Source organism: Lepisma saccharinum, chromosome 10 (genome assembly GCF_977018435.1).
Source record: "Lepisma saccharinum chromosome 10, izLepSacc3.1, whole genome shotgun sequence".
Taxonomy (NCBI): Eukaryota; Metazoa; Arthropoda; class Insecta; order Zygentoma; family Lepismatidae; genus Lepisma; species Lepisma saccharinum.
Window position 1 is genome coordinate 17,758,704 of NC_139238.1, and position 18,007 is coordinate 17,776,710.

The following is an 18,007-nucleotide window of genomic DNA, read 5'->3' on the forward strand; positions in this document are numbered from 1 at the left end:
TAGGGGTGACTAAACTGACAGTAGCGCCACCTCCTATGTAACGACCAAAAGGGGAATAGCCCAGGATCGCTAACAGCAAAGCGCTGCCTATGGCCCAGTGTGTCTAATAAGGAGGGCAACCGTAAGTGCTTGGGGGCGTTTAATTGAACACAGCGCCACCGAAGGACGGACAAACACAAAAGCTGACGATATTCTCCTCGTCAGAGGTATTAAATAAAATTTTGATCACTAGGATCAAAAAGGAGATACATTTCTGAATTCATTTGCTCACTTATTAACTTTCATAATTGTTTCATATACGAGGATATTCTTATTTATCTTAATTGGCTATTTACAACATTTTATTCACTCCATCTATAATTTTTATACTCTTCCTTTATGTATTTTGCATTTACTATAATATATATAATCACTCTTCTCCGCTCCTAGTGTCAACAATGAACTCTGCTCTTCTTTATATGGCATGCTGCCATCTATCGTCGCTCTCGGGAAACATTTCTTCCTTGCATTTTTCATTGTGTCGTCGGAACTGGCACGTGACACCTTGGAGGTCGGCTAGTGAAAGATGTATTTGTAGGACAGCTTACTGGCTCAAATTATTATCAAACACGATGAAAATGTGATAGTGTTTCACATTTATTACTTCAGTTAGAAAGAGATAAAATTTGTAGTTTGATACGGGTTACACTTAGCATCTTATGGAGTGTAAATATCAATTTCAAATCTTATGAACCTTTCTCTATGCAAACGCATCAAATATGATAAGCAACATAGGTGTGTGTTATGATGTCCATTTTATAAAGGAAAAGTTAAGTTTTAACCCTAACTGTTGGCATGATATCATTTTGGTAGCATGTTATGCTCTCAGAATTTTAAACGGCAGTAAAAATAAATGACATTTGCAACTGTGAAGCTATCAATGGGATTGCATACATTAAGGACAGAAGATGCCATATTTCGATAAAAAGAAAACATGATATTTGGTGTTTGTCCGCTTCTGCTCAAAAAGTGGTGGCGATAAGCGGCCCAGTGACGTCGTGCCGAGGAAATGGGGTAAGGCGAAGGAGGCACCTTATATCTTTCGGTCTCATACCATAATCATTAAGGAAGGTATTTTTCATAATGTAAAGAGGATACAACATTTTCCTCTATACAATTTGATATGAAATATATGATGACACTGTAATCCAAGAAGTTATTGATCAATCAAGAGATTCGGATTTGTTTGTCAAACACATATATTTCAACAACACAACATTTTGCAAAATGGTTAACGTAAACAATACGCAAATATTGTCTGTAGAGATGCAAGTCTTTCATTTGAAGCAAATACAATCCGTGGTGGAGTAAGGGACCCATGTTTTAGCAAGTACAAAAAATTGTAAGGTAGGTAGCCATAAGTTCGCCACTATCCCAAAGTTCGCCACCCCACAGATTTTATGTTTAGCCGAAAGATGGCAGAAGCTACTTCATGACAGGTGCATGGTGCCTTGGAAACTACGTTGAACACTCAAGGTCGATTTCCGTTAGCGTGTATATAACATTTGCTCCGTAAGTATCCGTTTAATACAACAGAATAACTATAGAGTAAGACTTAGAATTCATTAGTTTTGCATACAGATTTTAAAAGTTGAGGGCCACCAAAACTTAAAGGGTGTACAACATGTAAGATTGACTCTCAAAAATATACTCCCGAAGAGGAAATCGTCCACCAATTAACAGCCGCGCTGTCCAAATTCAGAAAAGTTTGTTCTCCAGTCCATCAGATCCCGGTCCTTCCTGTTCCAACGCACTTGGTTACCCGACAGCCACAACAACCCCGAAAAATGTAAGACCTAAAAACACAACCCGTCCTCATCCAAAAAGAATCCTGGAGCAGGCAAATCTACAGATAACTGGTATTGTTGCTCCTTTGCAAAGAAGATCGTGTCCTAGATATGAGATGCTGCAGTTTATGTCATCGTTAAGTTCACGAAGGATGTGCGGGATTAACGAAAAATTATAAATGTGTTTTCGTTTGTCCAGAGTGCTCAAATTGATACTTCATTGTCAGTGTGAAGTGAAATTGTCTTGGACTAAAATTGTGCTTGTTACAATCTGTACTGATTTTATGCGTGAATGTTGTATAATTAATATTTCCTTTGTTTAGTATGAAAAATAAATTACATCGACTCTACTGTTATTAAAATATTGAGTTTATTATATATTAAAAATTTGCCCCCTCGAGGATTGACTTCCGGCCCCCCTACTAAGAATTCCTGGCTACGGGCCTGAATACTGAGCTCCACACCTTGAGAGTAGCCAGAAGTTTTTGTAGGATGGAGGGGGTCAAGCCATTGATTAAACTTTAATTATTACAAAATAATTACTATCATAAAGTAATGAAAATAATCCACTTTCATTCCAAATTTATTGTTACTTATATCCTTGGATGAGTGAATATCCAGAACAACTGTTTCTCATAGAATTCATACAGTTGGTGTACAACGCATACGCACCTTGCTCAAGAAAAAAGTTTTAAAACTTCAGGAAGATGACGATTCAATAAAGTTTATCTTACGTGACCTTTTGAAAACTGTGGAACCATTTCCTTTATAAGTCGTCCATCCTCTGCCAGCAAAGGACCTGCAGAATATATTTCGTTGATCCCTTCTTGACACTTGGAAGAAGAGTGGGATGAGGTAACAAAGAACAAGCTTCGTATTATGAAGCCCACCAATGTTGCACGGTGGTCCTCGTACCGTCCATTCCGTCGAGAAGAAGTAGATAGTTCTAACCAGTCTCAGAATTGGACACAGCCGTCTCACCCATGATCACTTAGTGTAGGGGCTGGACTCTGCAATGTGTAGGTATGTAATTCTGTTTTAAGTGTTGGGCAGGCATGTTCCTCTCCAGTGTGTCGATTCTACTATCCTCAGATACAGTTTAAAACTTCCTAACTGCTTATCATCCATGTCGGGATTAACAAATGTTCTAGCATTTTTGAGAAGAGTAGGACTCTTCCACTGTCTCTAAGGAAGTTTTATTTTGTATTTTTTAATGCGTCCTTACCTTTTTAATATGGTGTGTTTGTTCTGTGCAGGTCCCATTACCTTACACTTTTAACCTTTCTCAAGGGGCTCTTTGCACCCCCTTTTTTAACTTTAAGGTAAAGGTTTTAGATATGAGAATGTTTTCCTCGTGTACTTAGAAGGGTGCAAAATTGTCATACGTGCCCAAAAATTTTAACTCATTCATTCATTCAATCTAACGGATTCTTTTACTTTGGTTATTCTGGCCGAATACTAACTGAACTGTATTTTTTATATTAACTATAAAAAACATGCCAATTTAGTTAAGAATTTGACAATTGAAAGGCTCGGGTGTAAAACATGGTGACATTTTGGTATTTTTGAGTTACAAACTAAAATGTTCCATCCTTCAATTTTGGAGTGTAATTGCCATGTTATACAATTTGCATTGGACTCAGTAAAGCCTTCTGAAATTGGTAAACACAACACGAAAACAATTTGTCTACAGTATAGCTTGTAATAAGCTTTTTTCTTAATGAACTCAGAAATGACCAAATTGGCACTTACCGTGTTTTACACCAGAGCCCTTCTTCAATTGTTATCGCAAAATGTAGATAATCAACATGAAAACAGTTACATTTCGCTTTTCGCTATTCAACCTCATCTGAACTTTACACGCAGATCTGCAAACAGGTATTGGTACCTAGAAAATGCTATATGAAAAGCTGCATGTATATGTGTGTGTGTATATATATATACAAATACAGATATTCTCTTCACACATCAAGATTGTGCATTGAAGTAACAGGTTTACGTTCAACAAGAACTACAACTCCAAATCTATTAAGTCCAAGACCACCTGTATCAATCTTATTGCACATCCGTTCATTTGAAAGTTCGAAGAAATACAAGTATTGGTTAAGAAACTTATAGCTTATCTACGGTACACATTTAGAGCACTGATCACTACTTCAAACACGGCCCCCAAATTCTGCCACTTCACTCTTTATAAGTCCTTAGAAAAATATTTGGACCTAAAGGTGATGAGGAGACAGGTGAGTGGAGAAGGTTACATAATTTAGAACAGCATAATTTGTATCCATATCCAGATATAATTAGAATTATTAAAAGGTGGGCAGGCCATGTGGCACGAATGGGAGAAGAAAGAAGAGTTTACAGGATTCTTTTGGGGAAACCTGATGGTAAGAGACCTGTAGGAAGGCCAAGACGAAGATGGAGGGATAACGTTGAGATGGACCTAAAGGAAATCGGTAAGGCTGGAAAAGATTTAATTGATCTTTCCCAGGATAGGAACAGATGGAAGGTTTGTTTTGCTGCAGCCATAAACCTTCGGGTTTAAAAAGGCTAAAGAGTTATTTAGTCAGCCAGTCTTTAAGAGATGAACAGGCTGGTCGGAACCAAAACTAGCATTAAAAGGCGTTTTTGTATTTCGTTGCTTAATTTCACTTCTCTATTTCAGGAATGCCAACTCTAGCTTAATGATGCTAAATCTAACAAAATTTCAGCTTCTGTGTTTGCCAGGGGCGGCCGCTCATAAGGACGATACGGACGCCGCACTGCCGTGTGTAACCACAAGTGAACAAACATTACATTAACATTTATATATTAGCTTTTACATTGTCTGAATTGAAAATATTCCATTGCTTATAGATCGTTGGTTAGTCGGTTCTGTATTCCTTCTTCCGCGACAATTGCGAAGTTTGCACGCCACCGTGCGGGGGAATACGGAACTTCGAGAGAAATCTGGCGGGGCGCCGTCCTCCCACTTTACGAGACGTAGAGCATTCTCAGGCGCGGCTGCGAGGGGTATAAGGCGAGGAAACTGGCTGAATAACACGCGCTGGATCTGTGCCTGGGAGGACGGAGGGTTTGTCGTCCGAAACTCACCCCTTAGGCGAAACTGGCCTTCTCTCTGGAGAACGGTAAACAATGAAGAGTTGCCAGAAGCAACGAAGTTAACAGAAGATAGAAAATTACCAACAGTTGAAAAAATCATTCTGTATTCCATAATCTTATTCTCTTATGACATAAGAGTAGAGAAATAAATAACGCAATTTCCAAGGAGGAAAGAAAATATCGGTAACTGAAAATGTACAGACTCTTGCTTGATTTTTGTTATTTACCGTCGCTTTCTGCTACTTTTCGGTAATCACGACGATGAGGATGAACGATGATATAATGAAATTGATGGAAGAACACTCACAAAGAACACACATACCCATGCCGGGATTCGAACCCAGGAGCCCTGACTTTGTAATGCGGTATGCTAGCCACGGAAGTCGGCTATAGATTCTTGTTACACGCAAAATTATCGTATAAATGTGTTGTATTTTTTCTGAGTTTAGTGAAAAGTACATTTGGATTACAATGATGTGGAGTACATCATGTAGATTTAATTACATGTTTTGATTAGCACGTTTGAAAAAAATCCCGATAATGTGACAAAGTTCTCCAATTTATTTTCAAGGCGGATGTTAAATAAATTAGAAACTCGTCATCTAAACTCACCAAGAGCCGCTACAGGAACCTGTGAACTACAAATTTCTGAAAATTTGGCAAAATTGCCTGGCAACCCCGAAGCAATAAAACGACGGGATGGTTGGGAAGACTATAGTATTGACACTTGTTGATTTTCGTTTTCCATGGAAAAGTGAAGCTTTTTCGGTAGTTGTGTTCTGTAGTTGTGTATTTGTCGCGATGAACAGTGTGGAGAAATTGTTGGTGTGAAGTTTTTCTACCAGAAGTCTGAAGTCTTGATGAAAAAATAAACATAAAAAAACCTAGGCCGAATTTGAATCTAGAACAAGTGTCAAAGAAGGGAGGTCGTGAGTTCACTCTCAAATTTCGCGTTGAAGGACAGAAGGATGAATTTCAATTACAAGCATTACTGAAGATTTCTGGTAAGTTTGAAGTTTTTACTTTAGAGCTTCTGGTAACGCAGATATCACCTTTCCAGTGAGATATTTATTTTGGTGCCCTATTTCACATATCAATTAGTAATGTTGGACAGGAAACTTTTTCTGTGTAACTTTTTTACTAGAACTTTTCACGATCAATGCACGTAAATATTCGTAATTGTGCTCATCAAGTTGTGTAAAAATTATTATCCTTTCTTCTGAATTTTCCCCTCTGTTAAACGACTAATTCTGTTAGAATTCTATTTCTTCTTCCATCTTCTTCGCATTACAGTAAAATAATTATTAATTTATTATAATATGTGCAAACGTGTAAAACATGATATTCGGTAAACAAGAACGTATCAGTTTCTTATCACGTTGGCTGTTATACGAAATTCACCATTTAAACTCACATTACTAGTAGAGCAAATTTGTGTCGGCCCCCGTGGCTGAGTGGAGTCGACCTCCGTGGCGGAGTGGTTAGCAGAGCGCGCTACAACGCCAGGGGTTCCAGGTTAGAGTCCCGGGTAAGGCATGGGTATTTGTGTTTGTCTAGATGATAAGAAACTGAGAAACTGTAACAATTGAAAAGTGTAAAGGAGAGAAAAAGTGTAAATGGTGGGGGATACCTCCGTGTAAGGGATATTTCCTTTTTTTTTAAAAAAAAAAAAAAAAAGTGGTTAGCACATCGCGCTACGACGCCGGGGGTCTCGGGTTCGAATCCTGCCTGGGTATGGATGTTTGTGAGTACCCATTCATAAATTTCATCATATCACACATCCCCATCTTCGCAAATTAGCCAAATGTAGCACAAAAGGCAAAGTAAAATAAAGCAAATCAATAGAGCAAATTTGTGAGTTATCGCCCCTCCACTTTGGTTCACCACGAGCCGCCACTGGTGTTTGCATAATGGGAAAATCTAGCATAATTTGCAAACTTGCTTCTCTGGGAGGGAGGAATTAACTTCAATGGACGATAGTTTGAGAAATTAAAAATACAATTATATCCAGATCTTATTTCATTTTCAGGAACATGATTTTCAAACCACACCCTCTTCTCTTCATCTTTTCTTTATTCTCCCCAGTTTACCTCGCGAGGAACATTTCAAGAAATCGTTAGAAAGTTGTGGGCCACAAATAAAACAAATGTTCCGCTTTTAGTCAACGAATCCTCTCAAACTTTCTCTAGTCCAATGCCGAACTCATCTCGGAAAGCAGATGCATAACTGAAAATTACAATTCGAAAATAATCATAAATTAATTTTACTAATTATCAATAATAGTAAATTATTATCATTATAGATCCTATCACAATTTATTAGGAGATATTAAAAGGTTAAACAGCACCTTTCCTTATCAGGTGGTTGGCAATGCTGATCTATTTCGACGATGAGGTTGAACAATGATACAGAAACAATAAAACACCCACGTCTTGGTCCGGATTCTAAACAGTAACCTTCGGCAGCAAGATTGAGAGTGTAGAACCCAACGAGTTCGGTCACGGTGTAAGGTGAAGGTCATTAGTTTGCTACGCCCCTTGGGGGTACGTACTTAAATGTGGGCTAGAGATATCTTAATCTCAGGGGGATAGGTTCTTTATCCGAGAATTCCGAATAAAAAAGCGTTTTATAGCCAAGAGGATATAGTAAAATGCGGATCTATATTCAGATAATCAATACAAAATACAGAGAATATATATATATATATATATATATAATCGAAAAGGTATTCTTTTCTTGTATCTATTTCTTCTATAGGAAAAAGGCTTCTCCTTCCTTGATTATCGAAAAGGCTTCTTCTTTTATCATCAAAAAGCTTCTTCTTTGATTATCGAAAAGGCATCTTCTTCTTTTATCATCAAAAGTCTTCTTCTTCTTTTAAAAGGCTTCTTCTTCTTTTAAAAGGCTTCTTCTTCTTTTAAAAGGCTTCTTCTTTTTTTAAAAATAGTCATCCCCTTTTATTCATCGCTGTTTCTTATTTCCTCAATTCATATCAATTCTTATTTCTTCTTTCAGCAGCAATTCTTATTATCTTCTATATTCCGACGAGCTATTCTTATATTCTCGATAAATTCTTCTATTTATTCTTTCCACAGCAAATTCTTATTTCTTCTATTCTTCTTTGCCACTGGAAAAAGTCTTATTTCTCTCATTTATCGCAAATATTTCTCTTTACCATATCTCTTCTCAATAATATAGACAAATCATTATGCTGCATTCCTTGTAGAGAATTGAACCAAAGCTATAGAGGATTTTTAGGGGCGTCTAATCTGACAATAGCGCCTTCTCCTAAAACAACAACCAAGGGAAATAACCAGGATCGCTAATAACAAGCGCTGCCAATGGCCCAGTGCGACTAAAAAGGAGCGCAACCGTAAAGTGCTTCGGGGCGTCTAATTTGACAACAGCGCCACCGGGGACAAACAACCAAAACACTGACGATGTTCTCCTCGTCAGAAAAATAAAAAGAGATAGATTTCTGAATTCGTTCGCTTACTTAATAACTTTCCTAAACGTTTCATATGCGGCCATATTCTTAATTATTTTAATTTACTATATACAACATTCTATTTATTTCTTTTATAGTATTTGAACTCTTCTTTTATATATTTCTCAATTTACTATAATATATATAATCCCTCTTCTCCGCTCTAAGTTTTTTATAATTTCCTTTGCTCCTCTTTATATAGCGTGCTGCGATCTCTCGTCGATTCCGAGAAACCATTCCTCCTTGCAACTTCCATTGTGTCATCGAAACTGGCACGTGACAAGTTACAAATGAGGCTTTCAGATTTTTTTATATATATATAATTGTGGACGAGCCACAACAGTTCAGTGAGTATGGTGTCTGACAACCAAAAATTATGGGGGTTCTAGCCCTTTTCACCTCAATTGCAAAATAAATAAGTAAATTTAGAAAAAAGTGATGAAGAATTGACAACAGGGCTCGAGCACTATTCGTTGGATTTTCGCAATGTCCCATGATTGGTAGTTCTTTCTGGAGGTGTGTGCATAAATCACGGGTTGAAAAAATACAAACAAATAAAAAACAACCGAAATGACCAAAATTTAGATCGATGACATCTGGTGGGCGGGAGAACGCCTAAGACATACTTATCGTATTGATGGCCGGTAACAACACTTTTGAAAACGTCACGCCACTGGCAAGTAAAAATGCGGCCTGGAGAGACACTGAACCCTCCCTTTCTTTTTACATATTTAAGCAACTAATGGAAATTATCGCACTTTTGTGCCTACCCTGTTAGGAGCTCTACGCTTCGCCACTGGTTGAGCCACTGGTCGGCTGGCTCCATGGCCGATGACGTGTGGTCGACTTTGGATCACGTCACCGGACATGGGCGTTCCTTGCAAGTGTCCCTTCATCATTTGCACCCGATTACCATCACCACCATCGGGTTTGACAGGAAAGGGAAGTATAACAAAAATATATACATAAGAATTACAAATTCGTGAAAACTCATTCCATTTGAGTACAAAACGAGAGAAAACTCATCAGAGATTCGTTCAAACAAATTCTTACTGTCCTTGACCTGCCATCAGACTCCACTAAGGATTTGGCTAGACAAAGCCGGGAACACCTCTGACAACGTGCTTGTGAATAATGTGCCTCGAAAGCCAACCTCAAAAATAGAAAATAATTACATTCAGAGGCATGACTTGAATTAATATGTAACTTTGGCATAGTGCTGCAAGTCGCTTGCTGCTCGAACGACAAGGTCAGGGGTTTATGCCCTTTAATTAAATTCGTTATTCAAGAACTTCATGTAGACTTTAAAGCTCTACACCTGACAGTGGCGTCTTTACGAGTTCAAGCGTGCCACTCACCGCCGATCTCCAGTCCACAAGGTTTACAATATAATTTCAGTTGTAAGCAGGGGCGGCGCGAGAAATTTTCAACCGGGTGGGCAGATGCTGTATATTGATAGATTAGGGTGGGCAGGTGTGTGTGTGTGTGTATATATATATGCATGTGAGACATATATGTACGACTTACATGCATATGTATCCCCTTCTCTCTTATACTCCCGATTTCCCTTCACTCCTTTTCCCTTTCCTTTTCATCTTTTCTGTTTTACTTCCTAATGCCTTCTTATATCTTTCTTTCTCAGCTTGTTACCTCTTTCTCCCATTCACTTTCTCTCGTTCCATTCTTAACTGCCATGCACAAACACATCACATGTATGTGTGTGTGTGTGTTTGGTTTCTTTCCTCTTTCTTTTCTAATCTATTCTCGCATCTTGTTCCTCTTCTTTATCTCCGATGGACACAATTATTTCAAGGTAAGTGTTTGTGTGCGCGCAGCCATACATTCTAATCACACTCTTTTCTTCATGTCAATGTAGTGAAATAAATGTGAATTGGTTGCATCACATTTTGTCCTTCAAGTGTAAAAAATACAAGGCACATACCTACTCCACTTTATATATTAGGCGATAGTGTTAGAAATTGTGATGGTAGACAATGGTGAAGTATTAAATTACTTTTTCGTAATTAAATGAATATTCCTGATCATATTATTTTCATCATATGATTTTTTGACTGAAACTTGGGGGTTATTGATCACTTTTCTTGGCTTACAAGGTTATTACAACTGACAAATATATCTGAATATTTGCAGTAACGGCTATCGGGTGCCAAAACTTGGGGGCAAGGACAGTTTACTTTTTTTTGGTAGAAAAGTTTTAGCATCAAAGGCCATAGTGCTGGTGCAACAAGTGGCATAATGTGGCGGGGAGAACTCTCGTCCTAATCACCGCCACTGAATAGTTGGATTAAAATTAATGTCTTATTGGGAATGTAAACACACACCCACGTAAAAAACAATTCTTTGTTCATTCTCCATAAATTATCCCCAGACTCATGAAAGGCTATTTTGACAAAATATCGCCCAAAAGTAATAATCAAGTAACATTGAAAAATCTGTGAGCTAAGTTGTTATTCGTTTTATGAAGTAAGTCTTCGTTACTCGTGCGGGAGAAGTAATACACATATGGTTAGATGAACACATGCACTGAGGCAACAAATAGTTTTCATTTTGTAGAATGTGATTTTGGACACAAGGAATTCATCGAAATTGATCACCATACCAGGTAATTCATCTCTTTTTCACAGACGACTTAATGTCAACCTCTATCCTGCGCAGTATACCCTGGAAACTTTCATCATCTTGCAGACGAACGAGTCTCTGCCGCCTGGAACCACAGTCAAAATAATAATTTGTGGGGGGTTGTATTTTCAGTGTCTGCGTGTATTTGTTTTCCTCCCTTCGTCACTTTCATCTCATCACCATTGAACCTCATTGTCGCCATTAGCAGAAAGTGACTTCACATAGAAAAAATCAGTCGAATCAGCAACAACTTATTCTTCCAAAAGTAGAGTTTGGTTAGTTTATACTACTTCGAAAGTTGAGTTGGTTGTTTCAATGTCACAGTGTTTCATTGTTGGATCAAGGCAGCTAACTCTGAACACTGAAAGTCTCAAATATTTGTCTCTGGCAATACACCCTCTTAAATGAACGAATCTTTTATGGTGATAATATAACACGTTCCCTGCGAGTTCTTTTTGTATATTTTTTTTCTCCAATGGCATAACGTTGTCGCCTTATAATGAAGAGGTTCTGGTTTCTACTGCCCCCTCCCCTGGTGGAAGCACAATGCACACTGGTTTGGACTCAACTTTAAAATGTAGGTTTAGTCCCGATTAGCCTATCTGAACATAAAATTAGACTTGAAAACAAATAAACAAAATTTTCTTATGGATACTTCGTGACATACCTTTTCTTCTTTACTTGATCTGCATTTACAGATTATGTTGGCCTTTCGGCTAAACCTTTGATGCTTCTAAAGTTTAAACCATCCTCATCGTGATTGATTAGTTCTCTGACGCCCTAAAAACAAGGATTTCCTTCCAACCCCTTCGTTTAATTCTAAGCAAGTTAATCACAAGAAAAATCGCATGATTACGTAATTGATAGGCAAAATTTATGTGTGGAACTAGGATTTCTAAATAGAATTACCCACTCATTATCAATTCAATAATTCTGTTGCTTTTACCATGTAGATATTTGAAAATGACAGGTATATAAAATATAAATATAAAAATTGCAATGAAATGAAGAAAGAGACACTTTTGGAATTTCAATGTAGACCTAATTAAAAAGTCGAAATAATTTATTGTATTGCTGGAGTAAGCAACGCTGAGGTTTTTATTTGTTTATTTAGAGATCATTTTAATCATACGCATGCGGGGATTTATATATGTGTGAAGACCCGGAGCTTACAACACCAAGACCTCACCCCAATCCCCCCTACAGTTTCAGTTATAACTTTTCGCCAAGCTACATGAGGTGGTTAGTTATACGTATTTCTACATTTTTCATCACATCCGAAGTACCTAATTTTTTCATTATGTGGTACTTTTCAAAGCAGTTCTTTCCCCAGTGAAGGCCCGGAGCTGCAGCCCTCAAGCTCCCCCTAAATCCTGATCTCATTTTGACAATACCCTGCATAAGCCTACTAGCTGCTTCTAATGATAGAAGTATTCAATTGGTCACAGTTTTCTTGTTTCAAGATCTCTAGTAATTCCTTTTGCTTTCTCATGACAAAGTGAATTCAGCTTTTTATGAAATGATGATATGTGAACATTTCTAGTATAGATAATATTCATTAGTAAAATATACATGTAATGAACACCAGAATACAATTATTTATTGCAACATTCACATATCTCTAAGTACACGAGGTACTTATAGTGGATTTGATTGGGTGGGCACAGGAGCGCCCACCCGTGCCCACCCCTGTCGCCGTCCCTGGTTGTAAGGATGAATGCATTAACACAGTGTGTTTCAAAAGTCGCGCAACCTTAACTTTCCTCGCTTGTAATATGAAAACTGGGAGATATAGTAGCATCGTGTTTTCTGCTTCATTGAGATACTTTTTCAAAACAGTTTCGATTCAAACGGGGCCTCCCCCATGGCGCAGTGGTAGCGTCATTGCCTTGTAATCAAGGGGTCCCGGGTTCGATACCCGGTGGAGGCACAAGTGGTTCGGATCCCACTTTAAACTGTAGGTCCAGTCCCGATTAGCCTTACTGTGCATAAAGTGGACTTAAAACAGCAACACAAACCAAGTTTCGATTCAAGTTCATTCCATACCGAAAAGCCCAGAAATCTATTTTTTTTTCTTTTGGGAGGGTATAACTTTGTGTTTAAGGGTATATTTAAGGACAAAATGACCATAACTTGGGCCTTTGTGAAAATTTTTAGGGATGTGAACAAATTTTGGAGGGTGTTAGGGGGTGCTAGCGGTGTGTGGATCAATCACTGTAGTAAGGGGTGCGCTCTATACTCTGGTGCATCCAGGATTTCTCTGTTTCCTTTACACTGGCGTCGCCAGAAATGTTCGTCGAGTGGACTGCATAAGTATTATATTATCAAGGAAATTGTCCATCATTGTGTATATCCTCTTTGTTTCACGCAAGAATTGAAACAAAGCGCCAAGCAAGCTGCTGACAACCTCTACACCTGCATACGTAAAAATCCACCCCTTAAAATCATGTAGGATTCAAGGGAAAGATTAACGACAATAGCGATGGACAATTTGCCCAGCAATACTTGTGCATCCCACTGTACGTGGTGGTAAGCCATAGATATGAAAACTGAATATTAAAGATAATATTAAAATACAAGGGCGGCGCCAGAAAATTTTGACCGGGTGGGCAGTAGCCAAATATTGATAAATTAGGGTGGACAGATATAAAATTTATGATTTTCACAAACACGTATTCTCTCGCCCTCTCCTCCATTCCTTTGTATTTTTTTTTTGCCTTCTCTCTTTGCTGTTGTATGTCGTATTTATCTTTTTCTACCATTTTCCTCTGCTTGTATTACCTCCCACCTCATCGCTTTGACACATATGCATGCTCGCGCACGGATAATCCATTTCCTAAATCTTCTGATTCAATTTTCCTCTATCTACTCCAATGTAGGCAAGAGTAGGAAGTGACTCCATGTCGTCACCTGTTGTAATGCCGCCTTGCTATCATTCCTATCTTTCCTGTGTGAATCGTGACATAACCTTTCTAGTGTATCTTCCTGCTCATGACTTGCATTCAACTGCTCACGGTGTACTTCGCTCTGTAAGTGGATATTTTGTCTTATTCCTGTCAACTAAGAAAGACTCTATAGACTATACTTAATTAGCTGAACGAATCATATTAGATTAATCGATTTGTTTTATTTGACTTCGGTTTTCTTCCACATTTGGCTAATCGCGAAGATGAATTGTGATAAGATGAAAGGACAGTCACGAACACACATGGGCAGATCACAAAACAAGGTCCACAGGGGATTATACTGGATGTGAGTACATACGCCAGAGCCTCGTTAGTCTGCAAAATACGATCCAGGGTGTAACGTTGAAGAAAGGTAGACATTTATACGCTGTCTCAAGGTCGCACGTACCGGAAGAGATGGGGGGATGATTGGGCAGAGCGAAGCAGTACACGCTGCTGGAAAGGCTGATAACTGCAGTCGCCCCCTCCATGCAATCCCATTCCCGCTCATGTGTTCATTGGTCGAGCCGTCTAGCGTTACTACAGAGATTTTGTTTTCGTTCCCTGCTCCAGAGATAAGCGAGGCAGAGTAGTGGCAGATTAGAGTATATTGCTTAATTCATGCGACAATTATGAAAAACATGGAACAAATTCTTTACAAACGCCGACGGCTATAAGAAGTATTTGTATGTGTCTGAAACTAGCGCCGTCCCTTGGAGAGGAACGAGGCCTAATGCTTCATGGAGTGAAGCAACCTAGCAGCAAAACTATTTAAAATATAATTTTAGCGTTTTATATTCGGAAAGCAAGTTATGCCAAATTCGACATTTACAGTTGCACAAGTTTTTAACCGTCCGCCTTTATTTGCTACTACTGACGTACTTTCCAAAATGAAATCACTTGTTGTTTCTTGCGATACAGTGTTGTATGCCCCATACATTAAACATTCAAGGATGGTGACCGAAAGTTTAATCCCCAACAATAGTGAATACTTTTTGGTTTTTGTCCAAAATTCAAATGAATGATTTTGAATATACAATTTTAATAACGAGCTTTTCACTGAAAAGAGCACTGCTTCTTCATTCAAGCTTAATGAATGATCCTTTTACTTGGCTCATAGGGGTGTTCCAAATTGATACTTGTAGCCGCCTGTATTTTCTATTTAATTAATCCCTGTTAGAAAAGTTTTAAAGTACTTTTTCTTCATTCTGCATAAACTTTACTCGAATAAAAACAAACACAAACAATTTGAGAAAACAAATACGTTTTAGTAAGTTAGGAGGGGGAAAAATAATTTGATCATTGTAGTTATGTAACAATTCTTCTCCTGTTCACACCTTACCTTCATACAAATTAGGTTTATCTTGTTCCCACTCTTGGAAACAGTTTCAGTTACTGACAATTGCCACACGAGCGAAAAAAGTCACCCATCCAAAATAGTATGTGAAAGAAGCCTAGTCATGAATCAAAGTTATGTTTCATACTATATGGAAGTAATGTGAAGATATTTTTATTTATTTGTTCGGTTTTTCTAGATATTCTTCCTGTATGATTTTGTACTCCCACCTCGAAAAAGTGCACTTTCGCTGTAGATAGATATTGTAATACGTACATAATTGTAATCACAGAAGTGTTAATTCGATGACAAGTCTTTAGCTTCAAATTTTAAATATGGAATATAATTAATTATAAAGAATATAATTAATTACAAACAATAGGTATTAATCCTTACTATCCGCCCACGTGGCGGAGTGGTCAGCACATCGCACTACGATGCAAGGGGTCCTGGCTTCGAATCCCAACCTCGGCATGGTTATTTGTAAGTGTCCATTCATCAATTTCATCATGTCATCATCATCCCCGTCTTCGTAAATTAACCACAAGTGGCACAAAAAGAGAAGTAACATAAACTAAATCAATCAATATTCATTACCATATTTTGCTACGATTTTCGCTAACTTATTCGGTAAACTAATGTAAATCCAAAGGCAGCGAAACTTCGTACAGGATGATTACTTCTGAGCGTTTCTCGTATCGACAATATTCGTAAGAAAAATATGCAACGAGTCAAGACAAGAATATACATTTTATTGAAGCATAAGAATTTTTAAAAATGCTTAATACTTCTTGAATTTGTTTGGGTGGGCAGAGGTTTTTTGGGTGGGTGCTTGCGTTGCGCCATCCATGTTAAAAACATTTTAATGTAAATTGATTATTATTCGCTATTTTAACAGTGAATATCTGTCATAGTTTTCTCTACATTTTCCACATTTCATCCATGTACTGAAATAGTTTTTCTCATAGGCGTCATTTGACGGGGACAAGGGGGCACTGCTCCCCAAATTTTCAAATATATAAGTTGATGGTATTTTTCTTAACCCCCTGGAATCCGAGTAACACAGAAAAAAATAATAATCTTTTTATGATTTCTCGAATTTAACAGTTATTTAGTAAAGTAGTCCTGGACCCTCTTTTCTTAGATGGAAAAACTTTCCGATTTTGCCCCTTCCCAATTCAAGCTCCAAGTTCTATCCCCCCTCCAAAGTTACGCCCATGTTTCTTTATTCATGGCTTTTAGGCCACTCTGAAGGTCGGACAAAAATCTCACTTTTGGAATTTCAACAACTCATAGAACCAACCATCAATTCCTTGGATTCTAGTAGTAAAATATCAATTCTAACAGACAATTTCCCATCGGTTAACTTGCTGGAATACGATCATGGACGTCCGCAGGATTTTTCCCAGGAAGGGGAAAGAAAATATTTTTTTCCAGGGGGGGGGAGGCACATTTTCCCCCAAAACAGAGTTGTTCCCTAAAAAAGCATTGCTTAAATTTTAATTTATCGTGTTCATGCAATAACTAACACACATTATTGTGGCTAAAATGAAATTATATGTGTGAATACATAATTTTTGGTTTACTTTCATTTTCCAGAGGGGAGCACGCCCCCTTTCCGGACGCCCATGAATACGATACGAATTAACTGAACTTACTGACTGATCAACACCAAGTTTTACAAGGGTAGACTGACTGACTCTCAGTTTCGACTCCCTTTACACTAACCGCTACGCCATGGAGGCTGGCTTGGCTAAACCAACTCCCAACCCAATTCGTTCCTAAAGTGGCAATTTGCAAATGACACCCATCAAAACATGTACAGTCAACGGCAAAGATAATGGTAGGCAAAGTGTCCACCGCTTTTTTTATTACTCTATTCTTCTACATTCTGTGTTTTAAGGACTGAAACTATGTTGGTTCGAAGCAGGCATTGTTCTCTGCTTATTGACATCAGTATTTCAATTCATTGGCATCACAATGTGTAATACAGACCGAATTAAAATGGTGGTGGACAATTCCCTACTGTTTCTTTCGCCGTTGGGTGTACGTATCTTAAGTCATACCCTTTTTTTTCTTTATTCATGCCCCAGTCCAAAGTATCAATTAAGTTAGGTCAATTCTCATTTGATTGAAACGTATTACGTTTTATTGCGTAACGTTTACCTATGTCGACGCACTACCCTACCACAGAAGCAGCATACCACACATCAAATTATATGCAGTGCAGTTGCATGGCAGTGGCCAATGAAAGAGTATTGAACTTGCCATGTTATAATTTCACAGAAACAAACTTATCTTGAACTCATCATTTGAAAGACAATTACAACTGATGGTTAGTGCACATGGTTATACTTAGTACTGAAAGAAAAACTTGCCTTTTCGCCTTCCGTAGGGTCCAGCAAACGTTGCATCCTTCCCAATAACATTATCGTCTATGTACTTGATTAGTTTTGAGGCATCTGTACGATTTTTAGAGGCAAGGCTTCGTCCTGCAGAAGAAGGATACTCATCCGGTAATGCATAAAACTTACGATTTCCGTGAGGTTTAGTCGACATAGTCACACGAGCACATAACAGCACAAAACACGAACTAGACCAGTCAAACACGTTCACGTTACTGAAACGACGAACTCGTGGGACTGCGCGAAACAGCAGATGATGCATGACG

The 18,007-nt window shown here is 38.1% G+C and overlaps 1 protein-coding gene across 2 annotated transcripts in view; it reads right to left on the reverse strand.

Moving 5' to 3' along the window:
- LOC145993800 (uncharacterized) overlaps positions 1 to 17,998 on the reverse strand; it is a 206,120-nt gene extending 188,122 nt beyond the window's left edge. Inside the window, exon 1 of one of the 2 annotated variants that reach the window (XM_083129610.1) lies at positions 17,715 to 17,998. In XM_083129610.1, the coding sequence (XP_082985736.1) occupies positions 17,715 to 17,895 (181 nt within the window). In that variant the 5' untranslated portion in view covers positions 17,896 to 17,998. The remainder of the gene's footprint in view (positions 1 to 17,714) is intronic. The other variant, XM_083129611.1, reaches the window with a different exon arrangement.
- Positions 17,999 to 18,007: the final 9 nt, after the last annotated feature.